At 43.7% G+C, this 24806-nt stretch overlaps 1 protein-coding gene across 3 annotated transcripts in view; it reads right to left on the bottom strand.

Moving 5' to 3' along the window:
• The window catches only part of INO80C (INO80 complex subunit C), a 122213-nt gene that overhangs the window by 87309 nt on the left and 10098 nt on the right, over nt 1-24806 (bottom strand). For all 3 annotated transcript variants that reach the window (XR_003854626.1, XM_029589851.1, XM_029589852.1), the window contains exon 2: nt 5938-6042. Coding sequence is in view for 2 of the 3 variants with exons in the window: in XM_029589851.1 (XP_029445711.1) it covers nt 5938-6030 (93 nt within the window). In the remaining variant the exon portion in view is untranslated. The remainder of the gene's footprint in view (nt 1-5937; nt 6043-24806) is intronic.

The following is a 24806-nucleotide window of genomic DNA, read 5'->3' as shown; positions in this document are numbered from 1 at the left end:
CGTCTGAATACCACTTCTGCCAGGAAGTCATTGCTGCCTACAACACCAGTGAGTTACCATCTCTCTCTCAGAGCTTTCCCTGGAACCAGGTACTCGCTCCTAGAGGGCCTACTTCATTCCAGCTCCTGGGTTGCTTCTAAGAGACTATTGTGTGAGTGTTACCATCAAGGTTCTGTTCCTGAACTCTGCATACCCTGCCTACTCACTATCTTCAGTTTCTCTACAGCTCAGTTATCCAGGATTGCTGTTCCAGTATCTGAGGGACTACAGCCCAGCCGGGCATTACCAGCTCACTATTGCCACCTCTGGTGGTTCAATATACTGTTTAATAAAATAACTAGTGTGTGTCTGTCTCCATACTCTGAGCCTAACCGGCGGTCCCTCTCGGTATCTTCCCCCGGAGGCGTGGTCATCTGCCACCGGCCCAAGGATCCACCCACAACTACCACGAACACTAACAGTATTACCTCTCTGTTCGACTGGAGAGGATGGTTCCAGAATGACGACTATCTGCATAGATCTAGAGCAGTCACAGGCTGAAAGATACAGTCTGCCAGCACTGTTGGGACTTCTTCCGGGTCGGCAGTGATATCAAGGATTTCTAGGATGCACCCAGTTATATCTCATGTATATAAAATTTGACTCATAAACTATGGTTTATAAACTATTGCATAGAGGTCCTGAAAAATTGTCTCCTATTTCTCCTCTAATAATCCGCAAATATCTTTAGCTGCCCTATCTTTGGATATGCGGAGATGGTTTGATAAAGGGCTTCATTTTTTAGACCAAATTTGGCAGAGTAGTTCCTTTAAGTCCTTTTGAGACTTGCAGGAGGAATTTGAATTCCCGGCTCATACCCATTATATATTTTTACAATTGCGCAAAAATCTTTAGAGAGTTGGTGGGGGGTGGGGGTATATGATTACTTTATGCAAGCAAATTAATTTCAAAAATATTGTCACACAGCCTTGTTTAAATCTAAAATAATTTCTAAACTCTATTGTTATCTTCAAGACAAGATTCAGAATACAGACTGATTTTTCATTGATTCAGAAATGGAACTCTGATTTGTCTCTTCATTTGGATTTGGAGGATTGGAGATATGTGGTGCGCTACTTTTAAATTACCTGTGTGTAATTGGCAAAAAAACAAGAAAGGGAAGGTGGAAAAAAAAGCCTGTGACCAACCGATTAGAAAACTCAGATCAGACAGTAAAGGTAAAAAAAATTACTTTTTAGTGATTGGCATATGTTATCTTTGGGAATGTGCAAGAGTAGCACTTTCTCTATGCCGATCTTGCAATGTATGAGATCGGCATGGAGGAATTGGAAGCCCGCAAATATTTAATACCTCAGGGCTTGCACAGAGGAGGCAGCAGAACGAGCTTCAGTGCCAGTAACAGCAATCAGCACCTCCCCAAATATCCACATGGCAGCAGTGACAGCAGTAGCAGAGGAATGAGAGAGGCTCTGAGGTTGCTGGCAAAAGAAAGAGAAGGGTCTGCCTTCAATGTGTGCATGTGTATGAATAGGAGCCTAACAGGTCTGAAATTTCATTTTTTAGTTCCTTCAGAACTCTGGGGTGTATACCATCCGGTCCAGGTGATTTACTACTCTTCAGTTTATCAATCAGGTCTACCACATCTTCTAGGTTCACCGTGATTTCGTTCAGTCCTTCTGAATCATTGCCCATGAAAACCTTCTCGAGTACGGGTACCTGAGCATACGGTATCTCTTGATGAAGATGAGGTAGACCGGTCAGTAAGTCTAACTACGTCTACATCTGAAGCTCCGTCCAACTCTTGAGTAAATACTATTTACGGATCCAGTTGCCATTGTGCTTGATTAGCCCCTGCAGGATGATACTTGGGCTTGTGATGCTTCGACTGCGTCAAACTTTCCTTCTTAGATGCATGAGATGAATGAGCTTGTGTCGGTGCTGCGTCGTGTGTCAATCGACGCATCATTTCCTTATCCAAGCATCAATGCATCTCCGGCTCCTCATGTTTGTGTGTGTCCATCAATTCAATGCTTCATGCGTCAATTGTGTCAGTAGTTCTTGTGTCGCACAAGTTGAATCGTCTTGTCTTGGATGAATTGACGCTTCATAGACTGAGTGAGTCGGCATTTCATGCTTCACATGATCAGGCATTTTGTGTGTTGGGTGACTGGACACATTCTGCGTGGGGTGTGCTATGTCTCAGTTTTTATGCTCTTTGGAGGTTTGTGACTCTGGTGTTACCCCTGTCGGTTTCTTGGAGATATTAAGGTTTCTTTGGGGTTTTTCCTCCCAGACCTGTTTTATCCTTATGAGAATCCTCTTAACGATCACGTCTTGGCTGAGGCTCCAGAGAAGTAGACCTCCTACCTGGTATGGATTTCTTTGTTTTCTCAGCCAGTAATGATTGTGTTGACAGGTGGGTCGGGGCATATAAGCCCAATGGATCAATCCTTAATTTCTTAATTTTTTCGGCTTTTGCCTTTGGGCCAGTGGAGATCTCCTGCTGCAGTAACGACAGGAGGTCTGAGCATGGTCCAGGCATAAGCAAACATAGCAATAATTAAGTCTGTCACTGATGGACATAATTTTGCCACATTGACAGAACTTGAACCCCGGTGCTTTTGGAGCCATCATAGCATTTAAAAGTGCTTTTTGGGGCACACAAGTATGTGTGGAAAAATGAGAGACAGAATTGTGAGAGGAAAAAAGGCACGAGAGAAGAGGACTGTGACTGTGAGCTGTGCGGAAGAAACGAAAACTGAACGGGAGAGGGGAATCACGTAGGAATGGCCATGCAGGTACACGGAGCACAGCTCTGTATAGTTGGAGAGGATTCTGCGTCAAGTTGCCCTAGAGGACATCCCAGAGAGCATGGCTAATTCAGTCTGCTTATCTATGAGAAAACAACTTTAATATCAAATCCCTATCCATTTCTAAAGCAAAGGTGACAAAGTTTCTCTTGACAAAAATATCTTCCTAGGAGGTTTCTAATAATGCTGAAACATCTCACCTACGAGAAGAAGCCAAAAGATTAACTTTTCTTCTTAAAATACAGCAGTACATTTCTGAGAGGAAATATAAATCACGTGATGAACAGGAGGTATATTCCGAGGCAAAATGTTTAGAATCTCAGAAAAATATTTAACCATTTCATATAGAGACTTATTTTTATATTTTATATTTCATATAGATAACTTTTAGGAAAATTTACAAAGCGCAAATTTCTATATCTAGTAAAATTTTCAAACATCTCCACCCAAGCACAAAGAGACAAAAATTTCCTTAATTACTACATTTTGAAGAGACTGACTTTTAGTAACCTGATTAGAGAGAGAACACAATAAGGAGGTATGGCTATCCAATAAGGATTGATGATGTTCAATTTGGGAAGATGTATCAGCTGAAAAAGTACAAAGTTTAGTCACACAACCCTTGAATACCCTCTACTTGCTGTAATGAAGAAGCAAGGTCATTTAAAGAAATATTTTGAGAAGAAATATTTGCACTCCTCTAGGAACAGAAAAAAAAATAGGAGACAAATTCACTGACATTGATCAAGACAATAAGGAAAAAGGCAACAAATATCACTTTCAGTGGATTTGGCCTCTCTGTTCAGAATAGGAGAGGATGGTGTTCCTCCCTCTACCACTTCTAGATGGGACCTAATACTCAAAGTCTCTCCTGAGCCCAATCTCTCCAATGCCCCTAAAGTACAAATAACAGGGGCTGAAAGAAAAGAATCCACAGGTAATACAGCAGTAATGAGAGGTTGAGAAGGAGAATTACGATCCTTGGAGCTTAGAGGAGACACCAATAAAACGTCCTTTGGCGTACCTCCAAGATGATCCCCAACATGGCTACTGGATGGAATAACCCAAGAACTGAGAGTTCCAGAAGCAGAAACAGCAACTGCTGCAGCAGATGACATTCTGGCCTTTCCTTTCTTGCCATAAGGGAAGCATTTTGTCCCTGGCATTCTCCTCCATCAATAACTGAAACGGGATGGCTTCTGCCATCACTCTCACAAAACCTGCAAAAGTTAAGTCCTCAGGTAGATCCCCGGCACTAATGAAGGATTGACAGTCCTCACCTTGGGGTCACTTCGGGGGCATCGCAGCAAAAGCTGGTGTATCCTGGTGCCCGGCACCGTGCATCTTCGATGTCTTTGGCATGGAGGAGATAGACTACATCGGTCTCTGGCGCTCCTGTCCACCAATGGCATCGATGGAACCGATGGCCCCGCTGATGTAGATGGCTCACTGTGCATTGGAGTGGCTGCTCGATCCTTCGATGCCGATGTCACCAATGCTGTTGGCTCGAACTTCTTTGACACAAAATGCTGTTCCATCTTGTCGAGTCGAAGCTGACGTCCCTTCGGGGTCATCTGGGCACATAAGCGGCATCCCCAGACATCATGCGACACCCCCAGGCAGAGGACACATATCTCATGTGGATCTGTGATGGACGTGGTTCTCGGGCACCAGGGGCATCGCCGAAAACCGTACGTGACCATGATGGACAAAACAAAAGGTGCACAAACTAAAGGTGAAGACAGTGAGGCATAGATGGGCCAGAGGGCACCGATGCACCACCTCCATGGGGAAATCGACCATGAAACGAAACTTACCTGAATCGTCGAAAACCCTGACTAGGAGACACTACGGGAGAGCACCGAGAGGAATTCGTCGACAAAAGAATGAGGAAAACCACGAAAAATCAAAGTTATCCACAAGGCCAAAAAATAGCCAAAGTGAGCTCACTCACACTGTGAGCTTACAGCTCTGCGGAAAAAGAGAGAATGGAGAGGGACCCTGTGTGGACACGTGGTATAAGGCATGCTCAGTGTGCTGATTATGTTACCCATGCAAGGACTACAATCCTGCTTGTCCTCAGAGAATGGAGTAATTGCAGATTACAAGTATTCTTGCAGGACTCACATCAAGCACATTTCTTCCACGGACTAGTGTCAAAAGAACCCTGGGCCATCTGCCAATGCTTTAAACTGCCTCCAGACAGGTTTCGGCACCGCGACCCTCCAGAAATGGGGTTATTTTAACTAGACCCAGGACACAAACCGTGTTTGAGATGTAAAGCAAATGATGCCTCACCAGCACCACTGCTGCTACAGGAGCTAGATAGAGTTGATTTAAGCACCATTGCTAACCATGAGAGAAACTGTGCCCACAAATGATCATTACTGATTTAAGTTACTAGGATGGACACAAAATGATAACAATTGATGTAGCCCATGTCCATAATGTAATCACAGTTGTCCACTGTTTTATGAAGGTTTAGTGTTAGGCAGTAGTACTTCTTTTCACTTTATCGCTCATAGAATGACATCCTTGTGCTACAGAGGAAGTAGGTGGATAGTAAAATGCCAGAGCACCCCTACTTTCACTTGCAAAACAAAGATAGCACAAAGATGTTTTACTTGTACTTCACCTTGAACAGTGATTACGTGTGAGCTATAAATTCTGTAAATAGTCTCTTGAATAGTATTTTCTATTTATTGTACAGAACTTGTAGTGATGTGTGTGCAAATGATTGAATTAGTGATTTCAGAATGCCTGCTTGTGCTTCTAATAATTTGGGATAACAGAAATAATGTCAATACAAAGGCAGGATGTGGCAAAATGGTTTCTGCTTTGTCTAATGCATGTTTTGCCATCAATTGTTCACAATACAGCAGGAAACTATTTTCTCGCTCACTTTCATTAAGTCAAAAGTAGAGAACTTCGTTTTTAGTTTTTATTTTACTTTCACTGGGAATTTCAATGTTAATTTTTTTTATCATTGAAATTCCCAGGAAAAAGTTTAAAAAATGAAAACTAAGGTCTTTAACCATAAGCAAGTCTCAGTCTGAGTCAAATATAAAAATCCACTATCAATATACTGTTGATTTTGATTTCTGAAAAAAATACCAGAAAAACTTACAATAAAATTTGGCTCCTTGAACGGCAAAGGCTTAACAGCTGTCTCAATCTGAGGGCCAGCAGGATCTGGAGTTGTGGCTTTATTGTCACTCATGGCATCTACACTCTGGTGTGGGGAGAGAGAAAAAGCATACAGAATCAAGTAGAGCAGGACTGATAAAGTATCAAACACCTCAGAGTGAAGGTACTCTCACAAAAGTGACTCCATTAAACTCTATGGAGAAAAACAGTGTGGGAAGGAAGGTGAATGCCTTTAGAAGGTATCCTCAAAATGAAGAAGCAGCAGAGGGATTGTGAATTGACAGAGACCTTTCATTTTCAGCTTCTCTAATAAAATTTCCCCTCTCTATCCCATCTCCCCATCTTCATTATTAAACAATTGTCAACCATATTATAAACACATTGTCACTAGAAGGGTTCTTATTAGGGTGTTGATAGCAGGGCTAGAAAGACCCCGAGGGCCAAGTCTTTAAAACGTGGTACCTGATGCCTGCCTGGGCTGAAAAGCCATTGCTGCAACCAGATCTGAGTGACCTGCTACTTCCATGGCCATGTCCATGTCAAAGACATCCACCCCCAGCTCTAGAGCTGCCACCACTGCTGCAGCAGGTAGAAGGTGAAAAAGAGCAACTGGACGGGGGAGGGGAGGAAGCAGCTGGAGAGGAAAGAAGCTGGTGGGTGAGACTAAAGAGAGAAAAGGGTGAGCAGCTAGAGAGAGGTGAGAGGAGAATAGGAAACTGGAGAAAGTGGACAGCAAAGAGTCAAAAGAGGGGGAAAAAAGCAGAAAAACAAAATTTCCTTGGTACCCAAGTTCTTTAAACATTTTCTATCCCTGGATGACAATATATTGAACACCTTTGAAAAGTTATATAAAGACATTGATACAAACAAAAGCAAGAAGTCATCCAGGTACAATAAATGGTTCAATTAAGATCTTATCTGCTAATTGTCTTGCTTTTAGTCCTGACCAACCAGTCCAGACAAGTAGGATATGTCCTCCAGCCAGCAGATGGAAGAGACAGAACCGACTTCACTTACATATAAGGGTCCGATGCTGCTTCAGCTCTTCAGTATCTTATGCCAAAGCTAAAAAGAACCTAAGGCAATTGCTAGTTTTGGTTTCCAACTCCCCATTATAACCAAAAGTCTGAATCCATCACAAATGTTTGCTCTCTAGTTATTAGACAGGAACAAGAATTTGTACTCCTAGTTCACAAATTAGGGGTGCTGCTTTCAGCATGGATCACAAAGTACTTGCCACTGGATGTCTGAGTGTAAGGTTCTCCTGGAGCTAAAAAAAAAAAAAAATATATATATATATATATATTCTATGAATATAACTTCAGTAACATAGCACAAACAGTAAGGGATAGAGGATAGTATTTTCTCTCCTCTCCCTGGACTGTCTTTCTTTGCTGCAAAAAAGGCACTCCTTTCACTAATCTCTATTTGTATGTTTACATCCCTCTTTATAATCTCTTTTTTTTTTCTTTTTGATCAGCTTTTCTCAGGGCAAGCCTCTGGATTGGTTTGTCAGGACTCAAGGAAAGGAAATTATCAGGTAAAAGACTAATTGAACCTTCTTCCATCATCTTACAGACCAGTCCAGACAAGTGGGATGTACCTAAGCAGTACCTATTCCAGGTGAGAGTAAATTAGAACTGGTTTCCAGGCAGGCCCAGTGTGACTGGGTTTACATATCATGCAATTGCATTGTACAGCATACGCAGGGGGCCGGCAGCAGTGGGTGGAGTTGAGGTGCCGTCATTCTCCCAAGTCCTGGTGAACCAGTGCAATGCCGACCAGAGCAAGAACTGAATACTTGGGGAAAGTGCATAGAAACATAGAAATGACAGCAGAAAAAGACCAAACGGCCCATCCAGTCTGCCCAGCAAGCTCCCACATTTATTTTCCCATACTTATCTGTTTCACCAACCTCAAAGTTCAGGGCCCTTGTTGGTAACTGTTTTGAGTTTCCTGCCACCCCCTGCCATTGATGCAGAGAGTAATGTTGGAGTTGCATCAAAAGTGAAGCATAAGGCTTAATGGTTAAGGGTAGTAACTGCCGCATCAAGCAAGTTACCCCGATGCTTGTTGAACCGGACTGCACAGATCAATGGCCTTGTTGGATGTTGTCTGAATGTAAATCCAAGTGTATGTGTGAATGGTTGCCTGCACGCGGATGCGTGTGTGAATGGTAGCCTGCGAGCCTGGGGCGGGTGCGTGAGCATGTGCATGTGTGTGAATGGTAGCCTGCGACGCGAGTGTGTGTGTGAATGGTAGCCTGTGAGCCTGGGGTGGGTGCGCGTGTGTGTGTGTGAACGGTAGCCTGCGAGCCTGGGTGGGTGCACGCGTGTGTGTGTGTGTGTGTGTGAACGGTAGCCTGCGAGCCTGGGGTGGGTGCGCGTGTGTGTGTGAATGGTAGCCTATGAGACTGGGGTGGGTGCGCGCACGTGTGTGTGTGTATGGTAGCCTGCGAGCCAGGGGTGGGTGCGCGCGTGCGTGTGTGTGTATGGTAGCCTGCGAGCCAGGGGTGGGTGCGCGCGTGCGCGTGTGTGTGTGAATGGTAGCCTGCGAGCCAGGGGTGGGTGGGTGCGTGTGTGTGTGTGTGTGTGTGAATGGTAGCCTGCGAGCCAGGGGTGGGTGCGCGCGCGTGTGTGTGTGTGTGTGAATGGTAGCCTGCGAGCCAGGGGTGGGTGCGCGCGTGTGTGTGTGTGTGAATGGTAGCCTGCGAGCCAGGGGTGGGTGCGCGTGTGTGTGTGAATGGTAGCCTGCGAGCCAGGGGTGGGTGCGCGCGTGCGCGTGTGTGTGTATGGTAGCCTGCGAGCCAGGGGTGGGTGCGCGCGTGTGTGTGTATGGTAGCCTGCGAGCCAGGGGTGGGTGCGCGCGTGCGTGTGTGTGTATGGTAGCCTGCGAGCCAGGGGTGGGTGCGCGCGTGCGTGTGTGTATGGTAGCCTGCGAGCCAGGGGTGGATGCGCGCGTGCGTGAATGGTAGCCTGCGAGCCAGGGGTGGGTGCGCGCGCACGTGTGTGTGTGAATGGTAGCCTGCGAGCCAGGGGTGGGTGCGCGCACGCGCGCGTGTGTGTGTATGAATGGTAGCCTGCGAGCCGTGGGTGGGTGCGCGCGTGCGTGTGTGTGTGTATGGTAGCCTGCGAGCCAGGGGTGGGTGCGCGCGTGCGTGTGTGTGTGTATGGTAGCCTGCGAGCCAGGGGTGGATGCGCGCGTGCGTGAATGGTAGCCTGCGAGCCAGGGGTGGGTGCACGCGCGTGTATGTGTGAATGGTAGCCTGCGAGCCAGGGGTGGGTGCACGCGCGTGTGTGTGTGTGTGAATGGTAGCCTGCGAGCCAGGGGTGGGTGCGCGCACGCGCGTGTGTTTGTGTGTGAATGGTAGCCTGCGAGCCAGGGGTGGGTGCGCGCGCGCACGCGCGTGTGTGAATGGTAGCCTGCGAGCCAGGGGTGGGTGCGCGCGTGTGTGTGTGTGAATGGTAGCCTGCGAGCCAGGGGTGGGTGCGCGCATGTGTGTGAATGGTAGCCTGCGAGCCAGGGGTGGGTGGGTGCGCGCGTGTGTGTGTGTGAATGGTAGCCTGCGAGCCAGGGGTGGGTGCGCGCGCGTGTGTGTGTGAATGGTAGCCTGCGAGCCAGGGGTGGGTGCGCGCGCGTGTGTGTGTGAATGGAAGCCTGCGAGCCAGGGGTGGGTGCGCGCGCGCGTGTGTGTGTGAATGGAAGCCTGCGAGCCAGGGGTGGGTGCGCGCGTGTGTGTGTGTGTGAATGGTAGCCTGCGAGCCAGGGGTGGGTGCATGCGTGCGTGTGTGTGAATGGTAGCCTGCTAGCCTGGGGTGTGCGTGTTTGTGTGTGTGTGAATGGTAGCCTGCCAGCCTGGGGTGTGCGTGTGTGTGTGTGTGAATGGTAGCCTGCCAGCCTGGGGTGTGCGTGTGTGTGTGTGTGAATGGTAGCCTGCCAGCCTGGGGTGTGCGTGTGTGTGTGTGAATGGTAGCCTGCCAGCCTGGGGTGTGCGTGTGTGTGTGTGTGAATGGTAGCCTGCCAGCCTGGGGTGTGCGTGTGTGTGTGTGTGTGTGTGTGAATGGTAGCCTGCCAGCCTGGGGTGGGTGTGCGTGCGTGTGTGCGTGTGTGTGTGAATGGTAGCCTGCCAGCCTGGGATGGGTGTGCGTGTGAATGGTAGCCTGCCAGCCTGGGGTGTGTGCGCGTGTGTGTGAATGGCAGCCTGCCAGCCTGGGATGGGTGCGCGTGTGTGTGAATGGCAGCCTGCCAGCCTGGGGGGTGTGTGTGTACACATATGCATGTTTGAATGGCAGCCTGGAGTGTGTGTGCACGCATGTATGGTAGCTTGCCAGGAAAGGGTGTGTGTGTGTGTGCGCGAATAGCAGCCTTTCAGCCTGGAGTGAGAGAGTGAGAGAGTGTGTGTGTGTGTGTGTGTGTGTGTGTGTGTGTGTGTGTGTGTGTGTGTGTGTGTGTGTGTGTGTGTGTGTGTGCACGCGAATGGCAGCCTGCCAGCCTGGAGTGTGTGTTTGTATAGGTGTGTCTATGTGAAAATGGCAGCCTGCCAGCCTGGAGAGAGTGTGTGTGTAAATGGCAGCTTGCCAGCCTTGCGTACGCATGTGTGTGTGTGTGTGCATGTGTATGTGTGAATGGCAGCCTGCCAACCTGGCGTGTGTGTGTGAAACATTAGAGCATGCTAGAGAGATAAAGTTCTGGATGAAACAAGAGACAGTTTTATGGAGCAACTGGGTCAGGAACTGACAAGAGAGGAAGCAATTTTAGATGTAATTCTCAGTGGAGTGAAGGATTTGGTAAGAGAGGTAATGGTGGTGGGGACGTTTGCAACAGTGATCATAATATGATCAAATTTGAATTAATGGCTGGAAGGGGGGCAGTATGTACCGTAAAATCCACAGCTCTAGCGCTAAACTTTCAAATGGGAAACTTTGATAAATAGAAAAAATTGAAAGGTGTGGCTACAAAGCTAAAAAGTGTGCAAAATGTGTGGACATTGTTAAATAAATAGCATCCTAGAAGCACAGAGCAGATGTATTCCATACATTAAGAAAGGTAGAAGGCGGCAAAACGATTACCAGCATAGTTAAAAGGTGAGGTGAAAGAGGCTATTTTAGCCAAAAGATCTTCATTCAAAAATTGGAAGAAGGATCCATCAGAAGAAAATAGGATAAAGCATAAGCATTGGCAAGTTAAATGTAAGACATTGGTAAATCAGGATATAAGAAAATTTGAAAAGAAGTTGGCCATAGAGGAAAAAAAACTCACAATAAAACCTTTTAAAAATATATACGAAGCAGAAAGCCTGCAAGAGAGTCGGAAAGAGATCTAGGCATCATACATTGAAATTGTCGGCCCAGTGTGCTGTGACGATCAAAAAAAGCAAAACAATGTTAGGAATTATTAGAAAGAGAATGGACAATAAAACAGAGGATGTCATAATACCTCTGTATATCTCCATGGTGAGACCGCACCTTGAATACTGTATGCAATTCTGGTCACTGCATCTCAAAAAGGATATAGCTGCACTGGAGAAAGTACAGAGAAGGGCGACAAAATGATAAGGGGCCTGGAACAGCTGCCCTATGAGAAAAGGCTAAAGAAGTTAGGGCTGTTCAGTATGGAGAAGAGTCGACTGAGGGGGGGGGGGGGATATGATAGAAGCCTACAAAATCATGAAAGAACTTGAACATGTTAATGTAAATCGGTTATTTAATCTCTCAGATAATAGAAGGACCAGGAGGCACTCCATGAAATTAGCAAGCAGCTCATTTAAAACAAATCAAAGAAAATTATTTATCACTCAGCACTTAGTTAAGCTCTGGATTCATTGCCAGAGGATGTGGTTACAGCAGTTAGTGTAAATGGGTTTAAAAAAAGGTTTGGATAAGTTCCTAGAGAAAAAATCCAGAAACTGGTATTACGGTAATTTATAAGCAATAGTAGCTTGTGATCTATCTAATGTTTGGGTACTTGCCAGGTACTTGTGACTTGGAATGACCATGGTTGGTAATAGGATACTGGGCTTGATAGACCCTTGGTCTAAGAACATAAGAACATAAGAAAATGCCATACTGGGTCAGACCAAGGGTCCATCAAGCCCAGCATCCTGTTTCCAACAGTGGCCAATCCAGGCCATAAGAACCTGGCAAGTACCCAAAAAAAGTCTATTCCATGTTACCATTGCTAATGGCAGTGGCTATTCTCTAAGTGAACTTAATAGCAGGTAATGGACTTCTCTTCCAAGAACTTATCCAATCCTTTTTTAAACACAGCTATACTAACTGCACTAACCACATCCTCTGGCAACAAATTCCAGAGTTTAATTGTGTGTTGAGTAAAAAAGAACTTTCTCCGATTAGTTTTAAATGTGCCCTATGCTAAGTTCATGGAGTGCCCCCTAGTCTTTCTACTATCCGAAAGAGTAAAATAACCGATTCACATCTACCCGTTCTAGACCTCTCATGATTTTAAACACCTCTATCATATCCCCCCTCAGTCGTCTCTTCTCCAAGCCGAAAAGTCCTAACTTCTTTAGTCTTTCCTGATAGGGGAGTTGTTCCATTCCCCTTATCATTTTGGTAGCCCTTCTCTGTACCTTCTCCATCACAATTATATCTTTTTTGAGATGCGGCGACCAGAATTGTACACAGTATTCAAGGTGTGGTCTCACCATGGAGTGATACAGAGGCATTATGTCATTTTCCGTTTTATTCACCATTCCCTTTCTAATAATTCCCAACAATCTGTTTGCTTTTTTGACTGCCGCAGCACACTGTACTGATGATTTCAATGTGTTATCCACTATGACACCTAGATCTCTTTCTTGGGTTGTAGCACCTAATATGGAACCCAACATTGTGTAATTATAGCATGGGTTATTTTTCCCTATATGCATCACCTTGCACTTATCCACATTAAATTTCATCTGCCATTTGGATGCCCAATTTTCCAGTCTCACAAGGTCTTCCTGCAATTTATCACAATCTGCTTGTGATTTAACTACTCTGAACAATTTTGTGTCATCTGCAAATTTGATTATCTCACTCGTCGTATTTCTTTTCAGATCATTTATAAATATATTGAAAAGTAAGGGTCCCAATACAGATCCCATAGGCACTCCACTGTCCACTCCCTTCCACTGAGAAAATTGCCCATTTAATCCTACTCTCTGTTTCCTGTCTTTTAGCCAGTTTCCAATCCACGAAAGGACATCGCCACCTATCCCAATACTTTTTACTTTTCCTAGAAGCCTCTCATGAGGAACTTTGTCAAACGCCTTCTGAAAATCCAAGTATACTATATCTACCGGTTCACCTTTATCCACATGTTTATTAACTCCTTCAAAAAAGTGAAGCAGATTTGTGAGGCAAGACTTGCTCTGGGTAAAGCCATGCTGACTTTGTTCCATTAAACCATGTCTTTCTATATGTTCTGTGATTTTAATGTTTAGAACACTTTCCACTATTTTTCCTGGCACTGAAGTCAGGCTAACCGGTCTGTAGTTTCCCGGATCGCCCCTGGAGCCCTTTTTAAATATTGGGGTTACATTTGCTATCCTCCAGTCTTCAGGTACAATGGATGATTTTAATGATAAGTTACAAATTTTTACTAATAGGTCTGAAATTTCATTTTTTAGTTCCTTCAGAACTCTGGGGTGTATACCATCCAGTCCAGGTGTTTTACTACTCTTCAGTTTGTCAATCAGGCCTACCACATCTTCTAGGTTCACCGTGATTTGATTCAGTCCATCTGAATCATTACCCATGAAAACCTTCTCCATTACGGGTACCTCCCCAACATCCTCTTCAGTAAACACCGAAGCAAAAAAATCAATTAATCTTTCCGCGATGGCCTTATCTTCTCTAAGTGCCCCTTTAACCCCTCGATCATCTAACGGTCCAACTGACTACCTCACAGGCTTTCTGCTTCGGATATATTTTAAAAAGTTTTTACTGTGGGTTTTTGCCTCTACAGCCAACTTCTTTTCAAATTCTCTCTTAGCCTGTCTTATCAATGTCTTACATTTAACTTGCCAATGTTTATGCTTTATCCTATTTTCTTCTGTTGGATCCTTCTTCCAATTTTTGAATGAAGATCTTTTGGCTAAAATAGCTTCTTTCACCTCCCCTTTTAACCATGTCGGTAATCGTTTTGCCTAGTATGGCATTTCTAATGTGATATTGAAAGGGGTCTAGGACAGAGCATGAGACCTATAGCTTCTGTTGTATGTTGGTTATTTGGAAAACAAAATTTTTGGGTTAAAAAAACGGAATGGTAAGGGTGAGGCAGCAGCACAGTAACTGTTCGCACAGGTCAGCAAAAATGCTAGCACTGGCCCTTTTTCCAGGACTCCAATGGAAAATGCTGTGCCTTTCATCTCCTGAAGGTTCAGTCTATAATGTTCTGTTAATGCATGCAGAATGCCCCTGTAACTGCCCTACAGACTTCTGCTCGGGCCATTTAGTCTGTACTCCACCCAGGATGCTTCTTCCTGAACCTTTGTTAAATGCACTTTTAGGCCCTCTGTTGTAGGCTTTGCCCTCAATATGTACCCTACTGCAATTGCTGTCTTAGAGATCACTTTCCTTCTGTAGGCCTTAGCAGCCAACACCAAAAGGACTGAGTTCCTGAACTCATTTGTGACTTCAAGATATCTCCAAAGAGCCCTATGCACATCTAGCAATCTGCTTCTAACCTTGCCATTCCACTTTCCTAAAGACCAGCAATAAAACTCTTGATTCATGTGAAAATGCTACTCTTGCAAGAGAGGAAGCATATCGGGTCAGTGATAAACAATTTTAAAGGAAAGGATAAGGCTCCCAAAGGAGATGGACTCCTACAACAAATTTCCAAGATGCTACCCCGGAAATCTTGAAAAAGGGTAATTTTCAATCGTATGTCTCTTGCAGCAAGCCAGAGCCAGCCCCATGTAGCTGCAGCACCAGTCCATACTTCTGCACAACTGCTGAGGCTGAGACAAATACTGAAGAGCTGAGGCAGCACCAGACCTTTATTTGGGAGTGAAGGCAGCTCTGAGTTTGTCTCTGCCGCTATCTGTGAACTGGAGGACATATCCCACTTGTCTGGACTGGTCTGCAGGACGATAATGAAAAAGGTTATTACTTGCCCAAAAAAATGAGAATCTTAGTAGGAAGAAAAGGAGATAATAAAAAGATAGGATGAGATCAGTTACAATAAAGGTTCAGCGACCATGGGATCTATGGAGACTTAGAAGAATGCCCTCTAGAGATGTCTTCAAGCAAGTGGAAAGTGTACGGCTTGGTGCACTGAAAGAGTATGGGGAGTTCAGAAACAGAGAACACTGAAAGCTTTGCATGTGAGAATGAGAGGAGACAAAAACAGGGAAAATAGATATGAGATCTGTACTGAGTTTAGCTGCTGAAAGGGTATTTAATGAGAACATTTATTGGAGATATAAAGATCAATAGAGGAAAGCAAGGTCTTCAAAGAAGAAAAGTGAAGCTTAAGTGCATTGTCAAAATGGATGGGTTGCTAATGGAAAGACTAAGAGGAATAAAGAGAGCAGAGAGAGGTGTGAGAGGAAAGCTAAAACTAAGTCCTGATAGACCAATCCATTAAACTTGGGATTCAGCCCGCTCCTCAGCTATTGGAGACAGAAGGCACACCCACTTGATTACCTCATTGTTGGTCATAAAGGGGGAGTGGCTGCAAGCCCTTGCCAATAACCTACTGTCAAAGCAATTGGACAAGGACCCCATCTTACCCCTTTTCTTCATGAAGAAAACCCTTTTATTTTTGGCCCTTAGGGTTCCTATCCTCTTGAGAGAGGATGAAGAAGGAAGAGAGAGATCAAGAGAACGAGCTGGATTACCTCAGGCATCTCTGCTTATGGCCCCTGAACTGGTTTAGTAGGACTCAAGGAAAGAAAATTATCAGGTAAGAACAATTTTACGTTCCTTGTCACCTGATAAGACTAGTTCATCCGAAACCATGAGCCCATGGTTTCAGATCCAGCTTCGTATCAAGATCTTTTCCCCAGATCTTTTAAGTACCCACACACCTAGAAAAGCACCAGTTTTAAGACATTTATAAAAATACTGTAATTTGTCTAGAAGAGGAAGAAATACTCAAACACACTTATTGCAAATCCAAATTTTCTGTAGGTTATTTTAGATGAAGAAAAACATGTTTCAGCTGTAACTTATACTGATACACTAAAATTGTCCTGAAGTTGCCGATACATATATCAAATAACCTATAACCCAACTACCCTTATCATACCACGATTTACAAAAAATCATCATGTTCTTGATTTTAAACTTAAGGTTATGCTAAATGGAGGTTTGCTTGGAAAGAGAACCTGAGGGATTCACAATCAGTTTCAAGTACTTCCCCTCATTATTTTAAGTACTGAAAAGCATCTAAAGTTGCCATGAGAGTCAAGACTTCCTGTAAATCAGGGGGAAGGTTCAAATCCAGGAGAAAGCTAAGTGAATGGGGTCTGCCAAACATTTTGCAACTGTAGCCAGACAGGTTTCTCTTGTACCACATTCCCACTTAATCACAAACTACCATCTTAATATAAAGGCCTTATGATATAGGGCAGAGTCTGGAAAATTAACCCTTCCCCTATCCCATGGAATTTTAACATACCCAAGGCAATCCTTGGGGGCTTAGATTTCCATAAAAATGTAATAAGGCTACCTTCCTATAACTTGTAAATATTTGAAATGAGAGGCAATGGCATCATGTTCAAGATATAAGTTAGTTTAGGAACAATTACCAACTTGTTGGCATCCTGCCTTCCCCACCAAGATAGATATGAGGCCCATCTTGTGACCAAATCATTCACTATGACAATTGGTTTAGTGCTATTTTCAAACTACTACTAAACCATACCTCCAGATATGACACAGCAGGAGCAGTGGATATTGCAGGAGCTGCACTACAAGCCCATACCTAGCTCTATATATAGCTGCTACCTGAATCTTTAAGGATCTAAGAGATAGCCCTTTATCCAAACCTAGATGGACATGACCTCTGTCTTCCAGAGGGAGATCAAGTATTCACAACAGAAGCTTTCAAATAAGCACCATAATCAAATGTAGGCTAGTGGATATCTTTTGCATGGTTGAGATGACTATAGGGGAGTGCATAGTTTAGACTGGGACTGTTGGCATAGATCTGATTCTAGGATAGTGAGTAATCCTGTCCCACATACACACAGTCTAGTTTGGCACGCACACTTGTTTACATTAGGCTATAAAAGACAAACAGCTATGGCCCAGAGAGAGAGAGAGAGAGAAACCTGCTGTTCCTTTGCAACATGCAAAGTGATGCTTCTCCTTTGCAGACGTGCAAAGTGACGAGACCCCTTCGCCTGTGATGTGCTCTCTCCTTGCCAGGCTGATGACTAAAAGGGTGTTGTAAGTATTGGCCGAGATACAGTGCACACCCAGATGTATATGCTTAGCACTATTTTTATGCTTAGAACTGTATACCTTTAATGCTTAGCATTGTTGATTGTATATTTTAATGCTTAGAACTGTATATCAATAATGCTTAGAATTGTTACTTTTACTAAGATTGTATATCAATAAACATATTATTTTTACTTTTACCTTGTTCTCGCTTACCTCATTCCTTACAGGGAGTAACCTTTCCTATGTAGCTGTGCCCTTTCAAGACTGTAAGATAAAATGGCCAGTGGTCATCCACTGGGACTGGACTTTGCCATAATAGACCGCACTTCCTTGGAAGGCATATCAGGGTCCCTACTATGCATATCATGGCCTTCTTGGCCAGTCAGGATTGTTGGGGATGGGTGATCATTTATTCTTTTCAACATTCTTCCTATCAAGGGCCAAGATGGAAACACATAGAGCAGTTTCTTTTAGCCAGGGTGCTAAAAGGACATTTATACTGCTGGAGCACAGCTCCTCCTTTCTCCTGAAAAACCTGTCTGACTTGGCAGTCACCCATGATGCCATTAGGTCTACAGTCAATCACCCCCCCACTGGGTTGCTATCATCAGAATGCTTCTTGGCTTAGTTCCCATTCTGCAGAATTAAACCCTGTTCTGCTGAGGAAGTCAAACTGAACATTTGACTACCACAATGTGGGCTGCTGTTAGGAAGTACAGGTTTAACTCTGCCCACCTGCATATTATGGCAGCTTTGGTTGCTAAAGGTCCAGCTGCAGGTGTTTCCCTGCCTGTTCATATATCCTACTGTTGTGGCGTTGTCAAGAGTATTCTGATGAGTTTTCCTTTTTATTAAGGGCAGGAAGGAGAGTAATGCCTGCCTGATGGTCTTAATCTATAATCTGTTTATTGACCATGTTTCTTCGTGCTTGTCCATTTCCTCTGAGCTGTTTACCCTCTGGCAATGGGCTCGCCATATTTGCTGGTGTTCATAGTTATGGTAATCCAAATCTACCCCCCCTAAGTAAGTGGTCCGGATCCGTCCACCATTCAAGTTCTTCTTTACTGAGTGAGGTACAGGAAGGCGTAATTCATAGTTTCTTGATTCTGCAGACCATCAGGAAAGGAGGGACCATGGTAATAATTCAATGGGACCAGCTCTAATGTGGCATTAGATCCAAGAGATGGAGGTAGTCTCAAACTTTGGGCATATATTGGACCTCAAAGCATTGAGGGGTAAGAGTGACTCGGCCTTCCCTCATATCAAAACAGTGCCCCTAGAAACTCCAGGGATTGGTTTGAGTTCAAACTGCATTTGGGGTAATTTACTACCCAACCAAGCTGCTCCATAAAGTAGATTACTATTTCAGAGATCTGTTGGCATGCCTGAAAAGCCTTGGTCCTGATAAGCTAATCGTCCAAGTAGGGTAGACCAAACTGCCTTGCTTGCACAATGCCGTGGCCGCCACCACCATTATTATATTATTACATATATAGGGGAAGAGGCAGTGAAGGTACTAGAAGAAAAATAAAGTAAAATCAGTCCTAACCAGATGAAGGCACATTTTCAGTGTGAAGCTTGATTGAAAAGCATATAATATTGCTATTTGCTAAGTGATTTGTTTCAATATATTTATACAGCTTCCTCAGTGTACACATTAGAAGCTTTTGTGCTCTGCTGTTAAAATATTTTCTCCTGCATAGTTTTTAATATATTTCCATTTCTTAATGTGTACTTTTAGAAAGTGGTTTTTTTCTGCTATTTAATCCCTTTTTCCTGCATTTGAGTTTATTAACTTGGGCTATCCCATCTGTATATTTTCACAGTGAACTTGCTTGTAGACCAAAACTCTCCAGCTAATAATTAATAGCTCTCTATGCTACATTGTGTGAAACAGTCCTTGCCAAATGAGAGAGTATTTTTTTGGCTAGTCTTTATATCACATTTCTTTTTTCAAAAGGGAGAGAATAAGTGCTTCTACCTATAAATTACCGTACATAATGTCTTTTCTGCATTGGAAACCAAAGCTGCTCTTCGAATAGACAATAAGTGGACATCTGTAAAGGAAGAAGCCACTCAATGCAACCAAACACCCTTTAACATTATCAAACCTCATAAAAGAAAGCTCCTTCTGATAGGAGATTAAATTAGAGAAGCTAATTTGGGATCTCTTTTCACAGGCAACACAAAAATTAAATGCCTTCCAGGATCTTCAACTAGTAGAAATGCAAACCAGGTAATCTGTGCAATTATAGAGGAAAATAAAAACTAATATCAATGTTATCCATCTGGGGACCAACAACCTCGCTAGAAACAGTACCACTCAGCACAGAAAGATTTCCAGTGTCTGGGGAGGGAGATTAAACCCATGGTAAAGAATATTGCCTTTCCTGAAATATTACCTGTTCACAGAAAGGGAAAGGAAATGATAGATCAGATAGAAAATTTCAATACATGGCTTAAAGCATGGTGTAAAGAAAGTGGATTTGGATACATTGGTGACAGGGGTCGTGTACGAAACAGTAAGAGACAATACAATAAGGATGGCCTACATTTGACAGCAAGATTCTTAGTGATAAATTCTGGTCACACATCATCAGGCATTTAATCTATAGGATGGGGGTGGCAGACGGTGGCCAATGAAATTGAAATGCCACCCCCAAGCAATACAAGAAGCGAGAGCAGATAATAAAATCAGTCAGTTCTACATTCCATGCTTAAGCAAAGGAGCAGAAAAGGTGACTATGAAGGTAAGCAAACCAAGGGAGAAAAGCTGGAAGTTATAATCACAAATATTCATTGCCTGGGCAATAAAATCCCAGATCTGCCAGCCCTCATGGTGGAGGCGGACTTGGACATTGTTGCCATTACGGAGACATGGTTCATGGAGTCTCTTGACTGGGACATGGCCATCCTGGGCTATAACTTAAGGGAGGTCAGAAAAGGGGGAGGAGTAGAACTTTATGTCAAAAAACAATATCAATGCAAGAGAAATGCAAGGGACATGGGGTAGGGAGGAAGCATTATGGGCTACCCTAAAACAAGATGATAGTTCATCCATTTACAGTGGCATGGTCTACAGGCCTCCAATCCAAACTGAAGACCTGGATCGAGATATGGTAGAAGACATCCAAAATGTGGGAAAGAAGGAAGAAGTGTTAATAGCTGGAGATTTTAATCTGCCAGATGTTAGAGTATCAGTTCTGCGGAATCTGTAGGAAGTAGAGAGATAGTGGATGCCCTTCAAGGGGCTCTGCTCAAACAAATGATAATAGAATCCACGAGGGAGGGTGTGATACACAACCTAGTGCTCACTAATGGGGATAATATCTCTAATGTCCAGGTAGGTGCCCACTTGAATACCAATGATCAAACAATATGGTTTGATATCTCAAATAAGACACAGAGAATTCACACAAAGACCCGAGATCTGAATTTAAAAAATACAGACAGACAAAATGGGAATGGACCTGGAGGAAGAACTAGAAGACTGGGAGAAAATGGGTGAAGTGGAACAATGGTGGGCAAATTAAAAGGAGCTATCACAAAGGAGATGGCTGAAAATAAAGGCAAAAAGAACAGTGTTCAGGAAGTATAAAGGATCACAAAAGAGGAACAAAGGGAAAAATACCTGGCGAAACTGAGGGAGATGAAGAAAGATATGAGAAAAGCAAAAGATCAAGCGGAAGAAAAGATTGTCACAGAGGTAAAGAGGTGACAACACATTTTTCAGATATATCAGAGAAAGAAGGAAGGCCCGAAGAGATATAGTAAAACTGAAAGGTGACAAGGAACAAGGTCACCTTTCAGTAGAAAGGTGACCTTGTTCCTTGTCACCTTTCTGCCATTTCGGTAGAAATGGCAGAAATATTAAACAAATACCGGTACTTCAGTTCCGTATTCACTAAAAAAGATCCTGGAGAAAGACTGTTGCTGGTTGACCACACCATAAATGGGAATGAGGTAGATACAACTCCTTTTACAGAAGAGAACATATGGGAAGAGCTAGGAAAACTAAAAGTGGACAAGATCATAGGGCCAAACAAGGTATACCCCAGGATACTACAAGAGCTCAGAGCTGTCCTGGCAGGTCTGCTGAACGACCTGTTCAATAGATCCCTGAAAATGGGAGTGGTGCTGTGAGGCTGGACAAGAGCTGTAGAGGTCTCGCTTCACAAGAGTGGTAGCAGAGAGGAGGCTGGAAACTACAGGCCAGTTATTTATTTGTTTTTTTTATACAGACGTTCATAAACAAATCATATCGGTGTACAGTAATTATAAATGCCCTATTAAAAGCATTTAAAAACTATCGGTAAAAGGAAATACATAAATTCATTTAAATAAAAAATTTTAACATCTTAAAATTATAAAATTATACAATAAACTAAAATTAGCAGTAAGATCAGAAACTTAAAATAGATTTAAAGACTGTGGAAAGGCTTGCTGGAATAGCCATGTTTTTAGTGCTCTTTTAAAAGCTTTAATATCTGGTTCGAGTCGCAGATCCTGTGGTAGAGAGTTCCACAGTAGTAGACCAGTGATGGAGAGAGCTCTTTCCCGTATTATATTCAAATTTGCAGATTTAGGGGGAACGAAAAGGGTAGATGCCTGGGTCTTTTTCAATTCTTTATTGGAGTAGAGACGTGTTTAAAATACACTGCCCGACACAGGCAGTATATCAGCCTCTTTTCATTATCCCAGATAATTGTTTTCACTCCCCCTCCTTTTTTAGGTTTTTAAGAAAATGAAGAATATAGAGTAAGGGGCTGGGGGCTGTAGTTAGCTTTCCCTGGAACTGCTGCGGTACACAGAGAACACCCACAAATGCTAGTGCAGGGTTTTTCTTTTTTTCTTTTAAGTTTTCCCATAGGCTCTGCCTGCCTTATTGTGATTCTGCGCTGTGCCGTGGGGGCTATGCCTGCCTCTCCACAGTCGCACAGCCCTGGCAGGGAGGCCTTCGCAAGTTACGGCACCAGGCCACTGCCATGGGTCCTTCCTCAAATATTGTAAGAGACGCCGTCACGATCTGTCGGGAACAGAGAAATGCAACGTTGTCTTGGCAGCCTCCCTCCGCCAGTTGCCACTACTGCTGAGGTCCTTCCCCATCACCCTGCCACACATACCCACAGGGTTTGGGGCAGGTGCCATGACATTATATATTGCCTTGCCTTTTTTTTTTTTTTTTTTTTTTTTAAAAGATCTTTATGGAGGCATCTCAAAAAAGATACAGTTGCACTACAGAAGGTACAGAGAAGTGTGACCAAAATGATAAAGGGGATGGAAAGGCTAAAGAGGTTAGGGCTGTTCAGCTTGGAGAAGGGACAGCTGAGGGGGGATATGATGGAAGTCTATAAAATCATGAGAGGACAAGAATGGGCAAATGTGAATCGGTTATTTACTCTTTCAGATAATAGGACTAGGGGGCACTCCATGAAGTTAGCAAATACATTTAAAACAAATCGGAGAACATTCTCTCTCACTCAATACACAATTAAGCTCTGGAATTCATTGCCGGAGGATGTGGTTAGAGCAGTTGGGGTAGGTGGCTTTAGAAAAAGGTTTGGACAAGTTTCTGGAGGAGAAGTCCATAAACTGCTATTGAACAAGATGACTAAGGGAATAGCCACTGTTATTACTGGCAATAGTGGCATGGGATCTATTTAATGTTTGGGTATTTGCCAGGCGATTGTAATCTGGATTGGCTACTGTTGGAAACAGGATGCTGGGCTTGATGGGCCCTCAGTCTGACCCAGTATGGCATGTTCTTATGTGGCAAACCAAGCACAGGAGCAGAGGAGGGAGGGATGTCCAGCTACCCTGCATTAAACTCCTTAGGGGGTTCCCACCTTTGAGTGGGAACTATCAGGGCAGCTAAACCAAACCTCTCGGGGTAATGGGAGCAAGTCTGAAGGGAGCATGGCCAAGAGAGGGTAAGGGGAATTTCTCTCTCTGTGATCAGGCTATCACTGGAGAGAACAGCCCCCAAGGATTGTTCGGCAGGAACTAGAAGTCTCTACCAGGCTGTAGTTGAAGCAAGACACTGGGACCTGACTAGGAACCTGTCCTTAATAGTTTGCAGCTTGCTGGAGGCAGAGACTGGCAATTGTCTGAGGCCACACCTCCCTTATACCTGGACGTGAGGACACAAGGGACAAAAAGGAGTGTGCTCTGTGGAAGAGGGAAATCTCATAAGGACTGGTCTAGCAGGAAAATAAGGAAAGTTTAAAATCATTCCCCAATATAGGAGTATATCTCCCCCTGTTCAGCCACTACAGAAGCTATGTGTCCAAAAAATTTCAGGGTCATCCATAGTAGGGGCACATATATATAAAAAAAAAAAAAGAAAAAGAAAAACAAAACTATTTAACACTAATCAACTCAAGAAAAAATATAAAGAGGGAACAGAAGGGCAGACTAACTTTTAGAAGATGATCTTCTTATCCTTTTCCTTTAAAATTCTTAATATAGATTCCCCTTTCAGCTCTACCAAGACCTTCAATTTGACTGGGATTTATCAGCAGCAGGGTGCCTAGTCCACAGACAGCTATATAAGCTGCAGTTAAAGCTGCACTGTCCTGCATCACATGTAAATAGCAAGGATAGCACAGGAAAAAAAAGTCATGTGATCTGTCAGAAGGGGGAACATAACCCAATCGTTCTGGACAGGGGGCGGCTCAAGGCAATCTGCTGCCCGAGGCAAGGCATGAGATGGTACATTGAGGGCCAAGGGGAGGATCCCCTTAGAGTCTGGCACTTTCAATGATTTGAAATGATGCAGAAGGGGAGGGAAGTAGGAGTCAGAGATTCCAGAGGAGTGGCAGATAGAGAGCGTCAGTGATAATATTTGTAGGAAGCTGGCAACCCTGCCACACTCCCGGATACCCTACAATATGCCTCCCATGATTCCCAGCATTTGCCACCTGGAGAAATGGGAGATGGGTGAATGGTGGGGATCTGTAAATGGCAGACTTTCTTCAGGTTGGTGCAAGGGTATTAGACGCCCTATTCATACTTTACAACCTTGAACCCCCTCATTCCTAACCCTTACCACACACAGTTAAAAATTATACATTTATAATAATAATAGATTTTTCATGAAATATAACATTCATAATCAGAGGTAAAAACATCACAGCAACATGTGTATTATTTTTACATGAACTACTGTGATGCCAACCAAAAAAACTGCAAAAAAGGCACTTGGAACCCGAATGGTATTAGGCCTATTGTAAAGTGTGTTCGATATGAGCTTGGCCCTCAGAAAGCCATGAGTAAACTGAATTACAATTACAATATAGTAAACCTTCTATACCAAACCAGCACTAAATGTAAACCCTACCTATGAAAAGGCAACACTGCAAATATTACACCAGGCCCTAAAACACCAATACACCTCATATTAGGAAAAACAGAACAAGCCAGGCTGCTATATAGATCTCTACACAGAACT

This window comes from Rhinatrema bivittatum, chromosome 2 (genome assembly GCF_901001135.1).
Source record: "Rhinatrema bivittatum chromosome 2, aRhiBiv1.1, whole genome shotgun sequence".
NCBI classification, from domain to species: domain Eukaryota; kingdom Metazoa; phylum Chordata; class Amphibia; order Gymnophiona; family Rhinatrematidae; genus Rhinatrema; species Rhinatrema bivittatum.
Note: the sequence above shows the minus strand (reverse complement) of the source record. Positions and strands in the feature narration are given on the sequence as shown.